At 30.7% G+C, this 17,779-nt stretch overlaps 2 protein-coding genes across 2 annotated transcripts; one reads left to right on the top strand and one right to left on the bottom strand.

Annotated features, from left to right (window-relative positions):
- Positions 1–7,893: 7,893 nt before the first annotated feature.
- Positions 7,894–12,774, top strand: LOC100253317 (probable serine/threonine-protein kinase PBL3). Its single transcript, XM_002277220.4, has 6 exons — positions 7,894–8,254; positions 9,618–9,964; positions 10,050–10,185; positions 11,018–11,154; positions 11,272–11,395; positions 12,060–12,774. Exons 1-6 carry the CDS (start codon positions 8,191–8,193, stop codon positions 12,512–12,514), a joined length of 1,263 nt encoding a protein of 420 aa, XP_002277256.1. The 5' UTR covers positions 7,894–8,190; the 3' UTR covers positions 12,515–12,774.
- A 138-nt stretch (positions 12,775–12,912) lies between these two features.
- LOC109123422 (probable serine/threonine-protein kinase PBL11) lies at positions 12,913–14,902 on the bottom strand. The gene is made up of 6 exons (XM_019223147.2): positions 14,836–14,902; positions 14,627–14,746; positions 14,103–14,540; positions 13,845–13,981; positions 13,584–13,707; positions 12,913–13,316 (listed from the first exon to the last, which is right to left on the bottom strand). Exons 1-6 carry the CDS (start codon positions 14,900–14,902, stop codon positions 12,913–12,915), a joined length of 1,290 nt encoding a protein of 429 aa, XP_019078692.2.
- Between the last annotated feature and the right edge of the window lie 2,877 nt (positions 14,903–17,779).

The raw sequence follows: 17,779 nt of genomic DNA, 5'->3' as shown, positions 1-17,779 counted from the left end.
AAACCAAATATTTTTATTTTTTCTATTCAATCAAAAAACAAACATCATCTTAATAAAGCTTTTGAATTTTTAAAGATTTTAAAGATCATAATAAGTGTGAAAAAAACTTTCTTTTTTTTTTTTAATTTTTTCCTTTTGGTATTGCGTTTTAGGCCTTTTATAGATGAGGATAGGGGTTTTCTTAGAAAGTTTTGTTTTAGAATTAGAATAGGCGAGCTGAAATGAAATCCAAAAGTTCTAATGAAAACATGCTTCCCAAAATAAAATGAAAAGCATAGAAAATTGTTTATCATAATACAACAATGGGTCCCCTTAGAACCATGAAGTTTGGGTTTTGGGTAGAAAATGTTATACAAAATTTACATAACTTATATGACATCCTATAGATGTCGAAATCTTTACATTATATGATGAGACTATTTGTGATTTGCAAATGATGGTAGAATAATTGTTAAAGTTACTAATGGATTTGTTTGGTTACTTGTTAAATGAATTAAAAAGAGTTAACCATTGCATCACTGATGAGGAATGGAGAAATCACGAGAGGATTTGATTGGATGCAAGTGTTATAATTTTTCCATGTGAGTTAGGGTCAATATGGTAGATTAAATAATTTAATAAATGCTGAAAATTTGGAATTGTGTAACACTTTTCATATGTTTATTATATGAGTGCTACTAATTGTAAAATTATTATTTTTTTATAATATTTTATTAATTTTATTCATGATTTACATACATGTGATAATCATGATAAAATATTATAGTTTAAGAGTGATTCATATGCCTCTTATACTTGTTATATCATATAGTTTCTTCAAACAACATTTTATATGTAATGAATTTCTTTTTCCTTCTTGTGATAATTATATATATATATATATATATATATATATATATGTATATATAATTCTCAACTACTTATGAATATTGCTAAGCATATGAATTTTTTTCTTGATTAAACTTTCATTTTTTTTTTTCTATAAAATTAGTTATGAAAAAGTAGAAATTATGGATAAAATTTTAAAATATTGTTAATTTAAATAGCGTTATTTTCGATCTATCTTGATTTTTCTTTTTATTTAATTTTGAAAAGATAAAAATGCTCTATAAACTTCTTTCACTCGAATAAACTAAGTTAAACTATATACACATTTATATTCTATTATTAGAAGAATTTGATTAGAATAACGAAACAAGATATACACATAGTTTTTTATATATCAAATTTTATTATACCCTTCTTTCATATCATAAAATTTTATTTCACTTTCATGTACAACCCAGTACCAGAATTTATTAATTTTTATATATAACCACATCAAATAAAATACATTGATAAAGTGTTACTTGTATTATTATTTCTACTATCAATTATCAGTTTTTTTTAATCTTATATTTGATCTTTATTCAATAATAATCTTTTGTTTTTGTTTATATGAAGACAATTTTGACCAATTCTACAAGTGAAATCCTTTGTTATTGGAATGAAATGATTTTGAGGACATATATATATATGATACATTGGAAACGATGTAGAAATTGAGCCTGTAAATGCACCTATTGGTACCACCTTTTTTTAGTTATTGAACATGATATGTGGCACTATTGGCATTTAACACAATCAATTAGTCTTGAAATGTCGATGTCTAATAGAAAGAACAAATTTCAACAATTAGTAGTAAGAAATGATTGTATACTGGCATGATGTTAATAGTGTAATATAGATATCAAATGCCTCAAATTGAATTATTCCTAAAATACGATCTCAATCCTATTAATTTAAATAATGAAATGGATTTATTCACACAGTTGTTAACAAATGTTAATATTGTAGATTAGTTAATGAGACATATAGTAGGTCTAAGTAGTCTTCTTGTTTTGTCCAATTATAATATTGTTTGATAAGAAAAATGAGAGAGATGAGGCAAATAAAAAAGACAATGAGTATAATGTGAGAGATCATTTAATGAATAATAATAAGATTCATCTATTAGATGATAATGAAAATTGCGAATAGAGAAAAACTATAGATTTGGTGATGATCCAACAATTTATGAGATATGATAGTTTGAAATGCATGAACCTTGACGTTAGTGATAAGTCAAATGATCCTAAGTTTGAGATTGAGTTTAAAAACACATCATTAATTGTCTCAACCACATGTCACACAAGTTAGCACCTCATATATCAACCTAAAGAAAGCATTTGCACCTATTTCATATGATATTCCACCTACATCATAGTTATTTTATGTCGATGGGTAATTGATTGTGTCGTGAGTAATTGGACTCTATGGCAAAATATTACTTTAGGGAATGTTGATGAAGAGTTTAAGAATTGCCCAAATATTTTTCTCAATAACATATATGTAGCATGTTGTGTAGACGTGCTTCATAAAATCACATCAAGAGTTCAATGACTATCGATCAAATACAAGTGCGTAACAAAGGTCCTTAACATTTATTAATCAAGAACATTCACTTAGATTCTAACTTTGTGTTTGACCATATTGAAGCATTAGTGAAGGCACAAATGATGAAGGCAAAAAAAAAAAAAAAAAAAACGATGACTTGATTATTTGGTAATTAGTGTAGGTCTCATGTAGAGTTACCCATAGTTCTTTCTTACTTTGGCGTTATCTAATCTTATATATATTGTGTATTCAAAAACAACTTTTGGAGACAAAGTAAATGAAAAAATATTTTTGTGTTTTTTAGGTGTTTTATACATCAATTCAAGGGTTTACTCACTTTAACCAATTATTAGTATTGATAGGACGCGTTTACATGAAAATTGTAAAGGGATATTAATGATCGCTATGAGATATGATGATAAGAATTAATTGTTCATCATATGTAGAGTTGTAATGAAGACTAAAGATATATATATATATATTTACTCACATGGACACAATTAGGTAAATAAATGCACATGTTAGAAATTGGTTAGAGTACATTCCTTTTGAAAAATAGATATTTTCACGTGATGGTACCATCATTACATTCTCTTACCGCTTTAGACTTACATTCCGTACTCCCACCCCCTATGTTGGTCCACTTTCATTACACCTTGATGGCTCCCCAACTACCCCACTAAGATTAGATATTTAAAAATATATGCTTAAGAATAATGAAAATCTATGTATTGAAGTTTAGTCTAGTATTATTTGAATAAAAATAAAATTTGAAAAACACAAAAAATTACTATTTTATTTTATCATTAAGTTAATAATCTTAATAAAATAGGACCAATTAATAATTTAATTAATATAAAATTATATCAATAATCTATATAAACTAAAAAAAAATAAAAATTCAAACCTATAACATTAGGCCTGTTGTCAAATATTTATTTGTTTTTTATAATCATTCATGATTTTTAGATTAAAAACAAAATAAATTATAAAGCATAAAAAATGAGTACTGAAGACGCATCGGGGAAGTAAAACCATACTAAAATTTTGAAAATGTGACTTTAGAACAAAATCAAAGGTCACATTTATAAAATAATTTTTAAACCTAAGTTTATTTTTAAAAAAAATGATGATAAATTACGTGGCTCCTAGTGATGTCAAGAAGACTACTTTAATATTAAGTTTGAAAGTACAGGTAATATTTTTTTTTTCTTTTTTAGCCATAAAGGTCGCTTTATCCCAATTTCACTGTTCTTATGATTTCAACATTAAACGACTTATTATCACTGTAGTAGGTTCAATTCACTATGATAACTATTTTGAAAAATAATTTTAAAAGATAATTTTTTTAAAATTATTGTATCACGTTTTATAAAATAAAAGTTTATTTAAGAATGTGAAATGTTTTTAATGTGTTTTAAAAATAATTTTTATATTTAGTGTTTTATTTTTAATCATTTTACTTATTTTTATAATTATTTATTTTTTAAAATAATCCTTCATAAAATAAATAAAAATAATTAAAATATGTTTTTTGAAAATATTTTATTTTTTATTCTTAAAAATATAAAATAGTTTTAAATTACCAAACATTTTTTTTTAATTTTGAAAAATAAAAGATTATTCTCAAAATTATTTTAAAAAATAAAAAGTTATTCTCAAAAGCAATTACTAAACAATGTTTTGAGGTTTATGAAACTTTCAATAGTGTATTTGTATAATTATTTATTTTCTAAAACAGTCCTTCATAAAATAAGTAAAAATAATTAAAAGAATATTTTTTAAATATCTTATTTTTTGCTTTTAAAAATAAAAAATAGTTTAAAATTATTAAACATATTTTTTAATTTTTAATTTTAAAAAATAAAAATCATTCTAAAAACAATTACTAATCAGGCTCTATATATCTTCTGAAATTTATGAAACCCATGGATAATAATAAAAATTGACAAAGAAATAAAATATGGGTGCTTTCCCCGCAAATGCCAAATTTGAGAGGACATGGTCAAAGTGGTTGATGTCTCCATGCTTATTGAAAGCCACTATTTATATGCCAAACATTTAATACGAGGAAGATCCATTCCCTATGTTTGTCCGAGAAAATGATTGAGCACCTACCTATTATTATTAGTGTGAAGCAATAGTTTATTTATTTTTTCTTATTTTTATTTATCATAAATATTAGGCTAAAGTGACAAACTATAATCTTAGAAGTGCTCAATTTGCACATTCTTCAATTTCTTAGAAGTTTTTAGCACAAAAATGTACACCAAATTGGACTGGATTTAGTAATATTAAGAGGAAATGTGCAAAGAACAGCCATTATTGGCCTGAAAAGATTCCAAATGGCAAGAGTAGTGGAGATGAAGGGGACCAAGCTCAAAGGCACTCTTCCAAGTGCTTTCTCAATAGGATATTGCAATGTGTGTACAAACCAACCCACTACACTTGGTGTGTGCACCCTGTGTCGCCACTCCGCCCCATTCCTGTCGTATCAAAATTTGGCTTTGTTGCTTCGGAACATACAAATTTTGAGAAGCGTTATCATGATTCATGACTATGATTCATTTTGTGGTTGGTCGGTACAATGTCAAGTGTGAACACTGATTCCCCCCTTGCAATTCGGTCAAGGGCTTAATTTTCTGTTGTCTTGATATTTGGGATGACTTTTTTGCTGATGCTCCATCCGCACTCTTTTGTTCCTTAGTGGGAGAGAGAGAGAGATATTTGCCACAAGTTTAAAATATATATATATATATATATATATATATATATATATATATATATATATATATTATAAAAGCAGCAGGCCGGATTCCCATGCCACAATGACGTTATCTCCTTAGAAGAGAAGGTGTGACTTCATAGCCTTGATGTCTAAAATATTCATTTGCCTTAAAAAGTAGTTCAATTTTTTGACTGGAATGTGATACCAAAATTATTATATGAATGTTATATTCTTTGTATAAACTTTAACAGATTTAATACCATCACAGATATGTTATTTTTTCTCTTTCAATAGTAACATTCTTTTTTTTTTCATCTTTCTTTCTATGATTTTTTTTGAGTTACAGTATGCATTTTACATGGCATTTATTTTTTAACTTAATTCTAAATAGAATTTAAAATTAAATAATATTAAATTAATCATTTTTTAATATATTTTTATTTTTATTAAATATTAAAAATAAAAAATTTAATATGTTTTTTTTTAGAATTTAAAAAAGTTAAACATTTATTAAAAAATTAAAAAAATAAATACCACCTTTATTGAAGAAATGTTTGACACGGTTCCTTAGAAGTCCAAAGTATTAATTTTATATATATATAAAAATAATAATAATGGCAGATGGAATATTATATTAAAAAATGGGTGTGGGAAAATTAAACAACATTGACATTATGGGTGAAAGGTCTTCAAAGGAATTTACTGGGGAGTATATAATCAAATGTGAAGGTAGACTTCATTTGGAGTAGAATCGAAGAAAAAGTCAACTGAATTGTTCCATGGGCAATTTTGAAAGCTAGGAATTTCAACTAGAAACACATGGGTTAATACTCCAAAAGCATGCTCCAGCTGGGTACATAAGAAAAATAAAAAATAAAAAACCAATTCGATTTGAGAATTTTAAAAATCGATTTTTTTTGGGTTTTTTATTTTTCTTTGATAAACATAGAACCAAACTAATATTTTATAATTTTTTAATATTTAATTAATTTTTTTATATTAGACTCTATTAAAATAATTTATTATTTTTAAATTATGATAAATTTTTAAATTAGACCGAAAAATTAAACTTAAAGTTCAAATTAATTTGCATCAGAACGAGTATTTAAATTGAATCAAATTGGCATTAACAACACTTGATTTGATTTGATTTGATTCGTCAGTCCCGTGATTCGATAACTTTTTTATTTGAAAGATTGGGTGTGAGTATGTTAGGGCTGCCTTCACATTCAAAAAACAGCAGAATAAAATAAAATAAAATAAAGGAGGAAAAGACAGAAATGGTTTTGTAAGTTGGATGACTTTTACTGGTTGGCTCGATTTGTTACCCAATAAGCAAAGGGAGATGTCGTGTTTACTGGAATCTGCTGCCTGGTGGCTTTCCTAAATGCCTAATTTTTAGACTTACCTCAAACCCATTTAAGATTAAGATTATTCTACATTTTTTCTTTGCCAAAACACTGACATCATAAAAGGACATTTTTGGCCATTCCATCTCCATATATTTTCTAAACTCAAAGTCCTATTTACTAACTCACAAGATATGTAAAACAAATAATTAAATAAAATGGTTTCACCCCATATTTCTAAAATGAAGCTATGAAATTTCAAATAATAATTTTTGCTAATTTTAATTTTTTAGAAACCAAAGCTAATCAAAGAGAGAGTATATAATGACCCACGTAATCATATAGATATTATCCCTTTTAGATTGGAAGAGGTTTTCCGACTTTAAAAGACATCTACAAAATTTAGAAAAGTACATACTTATATAATGTTAAGAAGTTTCTCTCCTATTCAATATGAGATATTATAAACGGATGAAATATTACAAACACTCTATGCAAATCAATATCTTCATTGTGTCCCATGAGATAGTGGAGTCAAATAAAACATCTATCATGAGGTCAAACAAGTACTCACACTAAGTTCAGAGATTAATTCTAATACCATTTGTAATAACTTGCATCTAGTTGTATGGATATTATCAGTTTTGAACACAAAGGGCCCTCACGAATTTAAAATATGTTCGCATATAAATTATTTTTAATCATGTATATGTATTTTAAATCAAGGAGAGTCCTTTTGGGCTTATAGTGAATAATATATATAGTTAAGTGCAAGTCATTATAAATGCATTAGAATTAATCACTGATCTTAGTGTGAAAGTTTGTTTGGCCTTATGAAAGGTATTTGTCTATTTTGTTCTACTATCCCGTGAGACACAACAAATACATTGTGTTCACATTGAACAAAGTTTGTAATATCTCATATTGAATAAATAAAAAAGTTTTTAGTACTGTATAAATATAGGCTCTTCTTAACTATATATATGTGTTTTAAAGTTGTATAGTCTATTTGGGTTTAAAACGAATAATATCCATACGATTGAGTATAACCATTATAAAATGATATTAGAATCGATTTTTGACCCGAATTACATAATAAACATTTTATAATAGAAAATTCAAAGGAAAAAAACAAAAGTCTTGTTTTTTTCCATTTTTTTAAGTCAATAGTGAAAAAAAAGGTAAGTAGCTTTTTTTTTTTTTTTTTTTTAAAAGAAAATATAAAAAAAAGAAATAAAAAGAAAAAAAGAAAAAGAAAATATCCTTTATTTATTTTGAAAGAACTTTTGAGTTTTGACAATGACCAAACTACGAAAAGTCTTGTTTCACATAGAGACAAGGGGTATTTGAGTCAACTCACTGTGGGATGGTGAGGGACACGTTAGTAGATGTGAGTCCCCACGCGCTTGAGTTGGACAACAGCAGCATATAGGGGGCAGGTTGTTCCTTCTCTGCGTTTTCTGCTCTTCTTCCTGCGTCCTCTTCTTAGTCATACCCTTCGTTTTGGCCCCCAAAGCTCTATTTTTTCTTCTTCTTATTGTTCAAGGGAAAAAGTAGTCCATCCATTTATCCTTGATAGATATACTGTTTGCGAACCGCTTTATCAGAGTTTGGGATTTGAGGTCTTTTGGGAATAATCATGATGATGGCTTATGAATAGCTACTGATAACAGACAAAGTCTGTAAAGAGAGTCCCAAATGGGTAACTGCCTAGATTCTTCGGCCAGAGTGGATAGCACCCAGAGCTCCCATACCACTTCTGGTAACATATTTACTCATCTACATGCATAATTCATCCTTTTGGTTGTTTTAGTTATTCATTTCTTCTGATTTTATGCAAATTTCCCCTGGTTTTCATGTTTTGCATGCTCTTGAGTGGGATTTTCATGGCGTTTGATGGGTATATGCTGTTCTTTGCTGGAATTTTGATTGGGTGTAGAATTCTGAGCCCGAGTATTTTTTTCTTCTTTGGCTTTTCATTTTGGATTGGTTTGTTTAGGTTAAATATGTGCACGCAATCATATGGGTTTTCTTTCTTTTGTGAAGCAAATTTCGGTGGGCGTTTTATGGAAAAGTTTCTCTTTTGGGATTTTATCTGGTTATCTTATCTGGATGTCGATGTTTAAGCTTAAAATAAGGAGGGGATCATTTATTTATATATTCTCTATTTTTTTTTTTGCTTTGATGTTTTTTCCTTTGGTACTATACAGTTTCTTTATTTTTTCTTATTTTTGTAAAGATTGATTTTTCCCTTTTGATGGATCTCTGTTTTTGGTGTTACTAATTTTTTGCTCGCCCTTCTTTTTTAACTTTATGGATGTTGGCTGTTTAGGTTCCTATGTTTGGAATCGTGCTTTGCTTTTGAGTTTGGGTTTAAGTTGAACATAGATCTACAACCATTTACTTCGAATTTAAGCACCAATCTGAGGAGCACTGGTTGATGTGCAAATTGCAATGAAGGCATTATGTAAATGGGTTGCTTCAATTTTTTTCAGTTTGGTGTTGGACTTTCTTTTATAAATAGTATTTTTCTTTCCACCGTGTGAAGAGTTCATAGACATGAAGTTGGATTGATTTTGTTAGTGTTAACGTTAGTGTTGTTTTTTCTTTTTATTTGAGCTTGCATATAAAGACAATGGAGGCTGAAAAATTAATACAGTGACTATATGCAAGAAATAACAAAAACTCAAACCAGTATCTATAATGTGTTAATCAAACTTAATGATTCATAATGTGCTAAGTGGAAAGACCAGTGGATTGGCATATCGGATAACAAGCTTGAACTAAAGAATTCACTTGGTGAACCATGGTGGTTGGACTGTGCTATTGTTGGAGAGCAAATGGGGATTCTGTTTTCGAATCCTTTAGTTTGATGCATGCTTACTTCTGGAGATGGCTAAAGACTTAATATTATTGGAGGTGTGCAAGAATAATTTATACATTTCCAAAAATCATATGAACAGAAAAATTTTAGGGTGTCAAAAGTTTGTGCCATATATAATGTTCTCTGAGAATTGGAAAGGCTCTAGTTGGTATGTGAGTTTGGCTTCTGTTGAACCATGTTAGGAATTTCTTGTTACAGTTGTCTTTGCAATGACCTAAACCCTGTTCTCCTCTGGAATAAGCTTCAGGAGCCTCAAAAGTTGTCAGCAAAACCAGCAATTCTTCTGCTCCTTCGACCCTGACAGTCCCATCTTACAGTGAAAGGAGTACTGCTGAAAGTTTTCCCACTCCAAGATCAGAAGGTGAAATATTGCCATCTCCAAGTTTGAAAGCCTTCTCATTTAATGACCTAAAGAATGCTACCAGAAACTTCCGTCCGGACAGTCTACTCGGTGAAGGAGGATTTGGTTATGTTTTCAAAGGATGGATTGATGAACAAACACTTGCTGCTGTAAAGCCTGGATCCGGAATGGTTATTGCTGTTAAGAAGCTTAAACCTGAAGGTTTTCAAGGCCACAAGGAGTGGTTGGTATGTTGCTTTCTTCTTCATTATGATTTATTTTCTTCTGAAATTTCTTGCTTGGCCACATTACTGATTAACCAACCACATGCAGACAGAAGTTAACTATCTTGGCCAACTTCATCATCCAAACTTGGTTAAACTTATTGGGTACTGCTTGGAGGGTGAGAACCGGCTTTTGGTCTATGAGTTCATGCCTAAAGGGAGCTTGGAGAATCATCTCTTTAGAAGTAAGTAACTCATTCCAATAAAATTCTTTGGGAAGTGTAGTTGTTCCTTTTCCCTTCATATTCTATGTTTATGTTGCTTGGGTACAGTCCTTGGCATTTGACCTTGTCTATTCTGCATAATAGATACTTCTATTGGTTTTATTTATATCTCATTTCTGTTTGTCACTCTTTCCTTTTTCTTTGGCAATAATAAGAAGAGACCTTCATCAAATGCTCTTGATAGATTACTCTGTTAAATCAGCAAGATGGCAAAACAAGCATCAGTAATATGTTTCCTATCCTGGCAAAAGATATGTAATTCTGTTACCCTCCTACTATGAATTTCCCAGGATGCATCACCAATGATAAAACAAAATCCAAAAGAGGGCCATTGGGGCCATAAGCTGGATCTCGAAATAGGATTGAATAGATTGCAACCTCTGCATCTGCTTCACATACAACTGGATGATAAACTGCAGACTGAGCCGAAAGCCTATTTTATGCCCTTGATGAGTAACTCTACATGCAGCCAGCCAGTCACTAAAGTTTTAGTGCAGATGCTCAACTGCTATTTATAATATTTTGAAGTTAACCTCAAAAACTTGAAGAACATTATATATGAATTGATGGTTTCTTCTTATAAGTTTAAACTCTTGTCACATGACTCACATGCACTCGAGTAAAACCTTGGTTGAAGTGGAATTGTGATGATGGCTTAGTAGTCTCTTTATTTATCACCAGTTAATTCTGAACTCTTAAAGGACTAAACTTGCGTATCTGGATGTTATAAAACTTTCTGGGTGTGGCTTTGAGAACTTTCGGTGGGTCTTTGATCCTATGTTTTCTTTTGCAGGAGGACCACAGCCACTTTCTTGGGCAGTAAGGATCAGAGTGGCTATAGGTGCTGCAAGAGGTCTCTCTTTTCTGCACGATGCTGAATCTCAAGTCATATATCGTGACTTTAAGGCTTCTAACATCCTACTAGATGCGGTATTGATAAATAAAAAGAAGCTCATTGTTTCATTGCTTTGGCAATAGTTTATATAAAAATATTATTTCCTTAAATATTAGTAAAATTCTGGCATTGATCATGCTTTTGAAACACAGGAATTCAATGCAAAGCTTTCAGATTTTGGTTTGGCTAAAGCGGGGCCAACTGGTGACAGGACTCATGTGTCCACTCAAGTTATGGGTACACATGGCTATGCAGCACCTGAATATGTTGCTACAGGTAAACTTATTCCCTTTGCTGAGAATTATTGTGGCTTACCTTGTTATTTTCTGAATATGTTTATGAATTCTTAATTATTTCAGATCAGATCTTTAGATTGTTTGATTTTGCATGTCAAATATAATTAATCTTATGCTAAAACTGAGGTTTCTGAAATGCTTTGTTTCTTTGTTGCTAAATCGATAAAGTTTGTTTTGTTGTATATATAATTCTATTGATATTCATGCACACGTGTGTGCACTCTTTCTAATATGGGAATAATTTGAATTTTACCCTTATGCAAGAAACATGAGTGAGACAAGGGGGTTATTCAAGAAGAGGAGACTGACTTCCGAGATTTTATTGCTTAAAATCATTATGTTTTTATGATTTTTAACACTTTGATCTCTCTACTTTTCTTTTTCCTGGAGTTTTTCTTTGAAACTACTGGTAGTTACATTATGAAATTATACCATGATATCTGAGATGAAAACCAATTTTTATCGAGTCCTTGATCTTTTAATATGCAAGGCCTTTGTTCATAAATCCGGATATTATGGTAGTATGAATAGTCAGATTTCATGTGGTCGTTCATCACATCTGTATTATGCTTTCAATGGATGGAATCCACTTCATATGTCTCCAATCTTAAAGTTGCAGTACTAATGGTTCCACCCTTCAACAGGTCGGCTGACAGCAAAGAGTGATGTTTACAGCTTTGGGGTTGTGTTGTTAGAACTATTGTCTGGACGTCGTGCTGTCGATAAAACAAAAATTGGTGTAGAGCAGAACCTGGTAGACTGGGCCAAACCATATTTGGGTGACAAAAGGAGATTGTTCCGAATTATGGACACCAAGTTGGAGGGCCAGTACCCCCAGAAAGGAGCCTTCATGGCTGCTACCCTTGCCTTACAGTGCCTTAACACTGAAGCTAAAGTCAGGCCACGAATGTCGGAGGTTTTAGCAACACTGGAACAGATCCAATCCCCAAAAAATGCAGCAAAACACATCCAGTCAGAACAGCATACAGTTTCCATTCCTGTCCAGAAGTCCCCATTGAGACAACAGCATTCTCCACTGAATCTGACGCCACGGGCATCCCCATTGCCATCCTACAGACAATCCCCTCGTGTACGTTGAATGGAGGAACATTTGATTCTGTTGGGTATTATACTCCTTTGCATCCATAGGTTGTTTATATTGGAATGTAATGAGCATGTATTTTTCCAGAATGTTGTGCCATAAACACGTGATTCATCCTCTGTTTTGTGAAAATATGCTAGTTTTTTTGGGTAGTAATTAGCTAGTTTTATTTATTGTATCAATAGAGCAGATATCAACACCTTCGGAAAGAAAGTTATGTCCTTGATTTAGTCATGAAAAGACAGGTATATTTTACAGATTTGCCTGGCATGTAATATAGCTTTTATTTTCAGCTCCTTGTTAATTGGAACAAAAGCATTTGGAATGCATCTGAATTACAGGGAGTTAAACTTCAGTCATACTTTTCTGTTGTGGACATGACAGCAAGGAAAAAATTAGCTCACAGGATTTTCCTTGATGTCTCTGTGGAAGTTAAGTGGGAGGACCTTCTGGGGTGCAGCAAGTCCGCGTAAGTTATGTTTGCTGCTGTCCCTGTGTTGCTCTAGTTGCTCCAGGGAAGACAAGACCTCGGTCATGGTCGGCCGACTATTGGCATCTGAATTTAGACATTGAAGGATTATCTCAGCCAACTCTTGAGCTTCTTCCATGCTGAAATTGCTCCCAAGTCTTTTGTCAATAACATGAGGCAGTCGCAGCTTATTGCTCAGATATGGTTTAGCATGATCAGCCAGATTCTCTAACATTCCATTTGAGAATCTATCCACTGCAGAAGAGCCGGATAAGATCTCTAGTAGCACTACTCCAAAGCTGTACACGTCGGATTTCAATGTGAGATGCCCTGTAGGACGGGGAGTGGAGGGATATCACTCTCTGTAATCTGTGTAGAGCTGAGTAGCTTTCTTGATAAATAAATATTAGTTGATGGGGAGGCAAAGCTGTCTTATTTTTAGCAAATATGAAGATGCAACTTAATGGTTTACTGTACAATTGGTTCCTGGACATAGATCTTATTGATCTGGGAGGCATCTAATAAGCATGTAGTAATCTCCTACACGCTACAGCTCATGGGCCCAATAAAGAAGACCGGAATATGAATTGAAAGTACCTGTTCCAATGTATTCAGGAGCGACATATCCTTTGGTGCCGAGTACCCTTGTGGAGACGTGGGTTTCATGATCATGAGGACCATATTTAGCAAGTCCGAAGTCTGAAAGCTTGGGGTTGAAGTCCTGCAATATTACACTTTTATTACTGTTGATAGCTACAGAATGATGGGCACTTGGGTGCAGTGAGGATGTAGGAACATTGTAAGCATAATATGTTAATAAGATGCCAACTGCAAGGAGCATCAATGACTGAAACTCACAGCATCAAGCAGGACATTGGAGGTCTTTAGATCCCGATGAATGATTGGCCTCGGAACAGTGTGAAGATGATCTAAACCCCTGGCTACCCCAACTGCTATTTTGATTCTTCTCCCCCAGGTTAGCTCTGTATCCCTCTCTGTTTATGCCAATTTCATTTGTGTTAATGCATTGTATATTGTCCAAAATCCAGGCAACCTAGAGATGCTAAATTGTTCTCTCTCAGACTATATGGAGTGCTTTGGTTGCTTAGTTTTTACCTTTGGAGAGATGAGCATCCAAGCTTCCCTTGGGCATATACTCATATACTAAAATCTTATGTTCACACTCACAACAATATCCGATCAGCTTGACTAGATTTTGATGACTTATTTTGGTCAAAAAGTTCAGTTCATTCTGCCATGCCTCATGGCCTTGTGGTTGCTTGTTTCTGAGCCTCTTGACAGCGATTGCTTGCCCATCATTTGGTTTTGCTGGAGTCTTTGCGCATGAATGGATCCATCCTTTAAAAACATCACCAAAACCACCTCTTCCAATCAAATTTTTGTTACTGAATTTATTAGTGGCAGCGTGCAACACATTGTAGCTGAATTGCGTAGGCCTGTAAGCATGAAGAACTTCTTCTTTCTTGATAGCCCTTGCTAATGACCGATCTCTTTGAGTATTTGGACCATGTTTCTTGCCTCGAGGACGCCTTTCTGCACCAAAAAATACAAAATCCACATACAACTCAGAAAGCCCACAATGGAGAAGGAAAAACTATACTATTGAAGAAACCACATACTTCTCGTTGGATTCCTTTTTTGAATTGAAGTGTAATTCCTCCCTTGAACTGTCATAGGAGCCTCTGAATTCCTCCCTTGGATTGGTACAGAATTTTTCTGCTGCAGTGAAATTCGGACCCCTTTGAAACAGTGAAATCACAAATCTAAGTATGTAGCTTCGAGTGAAATTAGAAAAATGAAAACAAAGCAACATGAATTGAAGGCAAACCAGTTGGTGGTCGAGCATCATCTCTGTTGGGATCTTCAAGTTTCTTCTTCTTAAGACAATTTCCCATTGCCCCAACTCGTAAAGTTTCATGACAAGATAAGCCCCAAGAATCAAATATGGATGGAAGCTGACAAATTGCCATATAAATGAATGAATATTTAAGAGTGGGGTTACAAAGTTGATGATAATGTTTACGCCTAGTTCTTAGGTGAAGCTAACAATGTAGCTACCTTGTTTAGGACAAGAAAACACATGCAACGATACTTCCCAAGTATTGGAGAAGATCCTTAGTATATGGAAATTAAGGACGTAATAGTGCTACTTAGGGATTTTGATAACTTAGATTAATGATAAGATTTCCACCATCCACAGTGGCAGCCTGATAGGCCATGCAGAGGGAATAAGAGCATGAGCAATGAGAGTTGTTTGACACCATGTGATATAACCACATGGAAAATATTAATTAACATGTCCCATTGCTGATACTGATGGCTGTTAAACAAATGATTTTTTAACGTCTATGATTCAAGTTACTTATTTGCTATAGCCCCTTTTCACTCCCAAGCTTTAAATCTGCAGAATTGAAGTTTATAATTGCAAAATCATATGATATCTATCAACAAAATCTCAGGGTTGGGAAGGTACAAGAATCAGAGTAAATGCCTTGTGAGTTGTAACAAAAGTGATGACTCCAACATGGGCCAAGCTGAATCCGCCCCTTCATGGCCCAGATGCTCCTTGCCTACTTACAATACAACCCAAATGCCAAAAAAGCTGCTATCAAATTTTTACTCTCTTAAACATAACAAACAATAAATCTGGTCTACATTGTACAAAAAGAAAACTAACAAAGAAAAAGAAAAAGGAACAAATAAATAATTGGTTTGGTCCACTTGCAGGCCTTGGCCATGTCTGGATCCCGTGCCATACAACATAACCGGGCCTATCTGGTCCATTGTGAAACCCAGGCCCATGAAACTGTCAAAGCCTGATTTCTTCCTCGGTTAATAATATCAAACGGGCGGAACTTGTCGGTGAGATTTAAAAACATTTAGATTATGTTTGGTTCCTGGAAAATACTAAGGAAAGAAAAAAAATACAAAGGAAAATGATTTTTTCATGTTTGGTTGTCCTATGAAAAATATAAAAGAAAATCAAATATAATTAAAACTAATTAAAAACTTATGTATTTTAAAATTATTTAATATTTATATTAATGAGTTAAAATAAATAAAATGAATTTGAAGTAAAAAATAAAAATAACTTATCAAATTTTAATCCATTTTTTATTTTCCTTCATTTTTTCTTTTCTTCTATTTTTCCTTTATATTTTCTTTCCCTTGCATTTTCCCTCAAATTTTATGAGAACCAAAACATAGCCTTAGGTTATGTTTGGTTCCTGGAAAATACTAAGGAAAGAAAAAAAATGTAAAGGAAAATGATTTTTTCATGTTTGGTTATCCTATGAAAAATATAAAAAAAAATCAAATATAATTAAAACTAATTAAAAACTTATATATTTTTAAATTATTTAATCTTTATATAGATGAGTTAAAATAAATAAAATAAGTTTGAAGTAACAAAAATAATAATTTATCAACTTTTAATTTATTTTTTTATTTTTCTTCACTTTTTCTTTCCTTCTACTTTTCCTTTGTATTTTCTTTCCCTTTCATTTTCCTTCAAATTTTTTGGGAACCAAACATAAACAAAAGCAAAAGAAAAACACGGAAAAAGTAAAAAATATTTTTAAAAAAGATAAATAAATAAATAAAATAGAACTAAATATAATATGATGTACCTTTGAATTATACGTATTTTTTAATTTCCTTTAACTTTTCTATTTTTTTTCCTTGACAAATTGATTTCAAATCAAATAACATTTGCCACATAGAATTTATAGATTTTTAAAATTATTTAAAATTTAAAAATTAAATTATTATTAATGTTAGAAGAATCATGGAACTCAAAACCTATCTAATTAATATTAACAAATTACAAATCAAAACTCATTTTTAATAACTTTATTAGTTTTTTCCTCATACATAACTATACTTTTTTAAAAAAATGCATTGAGAAAATAAATTCAAAATCAAATAACACTAAATGTATTAGATTTTTTAACAAGTTGAGTGATTTTTAAAATGATTTAAAATTTAAATATTAATCTCATTAATATCACAAATTTATTAACAAAAACTAGTTCAAAGACTTTATTATTTCTATTTTGAATTTTAATTTTTTAATTATATTTTTTCAATTTTCTCCCTTGACAAATACGCTGTAAATTAAGTAATACTTAATATACCAAGTTTATTAAAAAGTATATTAAAATTTTAAAATTATTAAATACTATTAAAAGTTTATGTATTAAACGACTTTATATTTTTTTTCTTTATATACATAATTACCATTATATGCATAAATACCATCGTTTGAATATGCCTATTAGACAAATAAACTTAAATCAAGTTAAATTTAATATATTAAATTTATTATTTTTTAAAAATAATTGAAACTTAAAAATAGACTCAATCAGTTTAAATATTCAATCAAAATTGGTCTAGCACGGGTCATGATTCTATTATTTTCCTTTAGTATACAATTATATTTCTTTTGAATTTCCTTAAGGATCAAATCAAAAGAAAAATTAATATTTTAAATTTTTAAATAAATCTATTATTTTTTGAAGATAATTTAAAGTTCTAAAAACTAATTGATTGTAAACTGAATCATAACTAGTCTAAAATATTTTTTATGGTAGTGTATGCGTTATGAAAAAATTGAATTATATACATATTAAAAGAATTAAAAACTTTGCTTGTTTATAAATCCATTAGAAATAAAATATCATTAAATATTATTTTTAAAATTATTATTAACTATTTTTTAAAATAAAAACCAATTATGACTTTATGAAGAGGTTAATATCCAAAAAACAATT

The sequence above is a fragment of the Vitis vinifera genome, chromosome 1 (assembly GCF_030704535.1).
Source record: "Vitis vinifera cultivar Pinot Noir 40024 chromosome 1, ASM3070453v1".
NCBI classification, from domain to species: Eukaryota; Viridiplantae; Streptophyta; class Magnoliopsida; order Vitales; family Vitaceae; genus Vitis; species Vitis vinifera.
This window is presented reverse-complemented; position numbering and strand designations above follow the sequence as displayed.

Coding starts and splice junctions, on each gene's coding strand:
- LOC100253317 (XM_002277220.4), top strand. CDS start 8,191: ATGGGTAACTGCCTAGATTCTTCGGCCAGAGTGGATAGCACCCAGAGC. Junction 8,255..9,617: donor GAGCTCCCATACCACTTCTG/GTAACATATTTA, acceptor CTCTGGAATAAG/CTTCAGGAGCCTCAAAAGTT. Junction 11,396..12,059: donor ACCTGAATATGTTGCTACAG/GTAAACTTATTC, acceptor ACCCTTCAACAG/GTCGGCTGACAGCAAAGAGT.
- LOC109123422 (XM_019223147.2), bottom strand. CDS start 14,902: ATGGGAAATTGTCTTAAGAAGAAGAAACTTGAAGATCCCAACAGAGAT. Junction 13,982..14,102: donor GGATGCTCATCTCTCCAAAG/GTAAAAACTAAG, acceptor TGGCATAAACAG/AGAGGGATACAGAGCTAACC. Junction 13,708..13,844: donor CCAATGTCCTGCTTGATGCT/GTGAGTTTCAGT, acceptor GTAATATTGCAG/GACTTCAACCCCAAGCTTTC.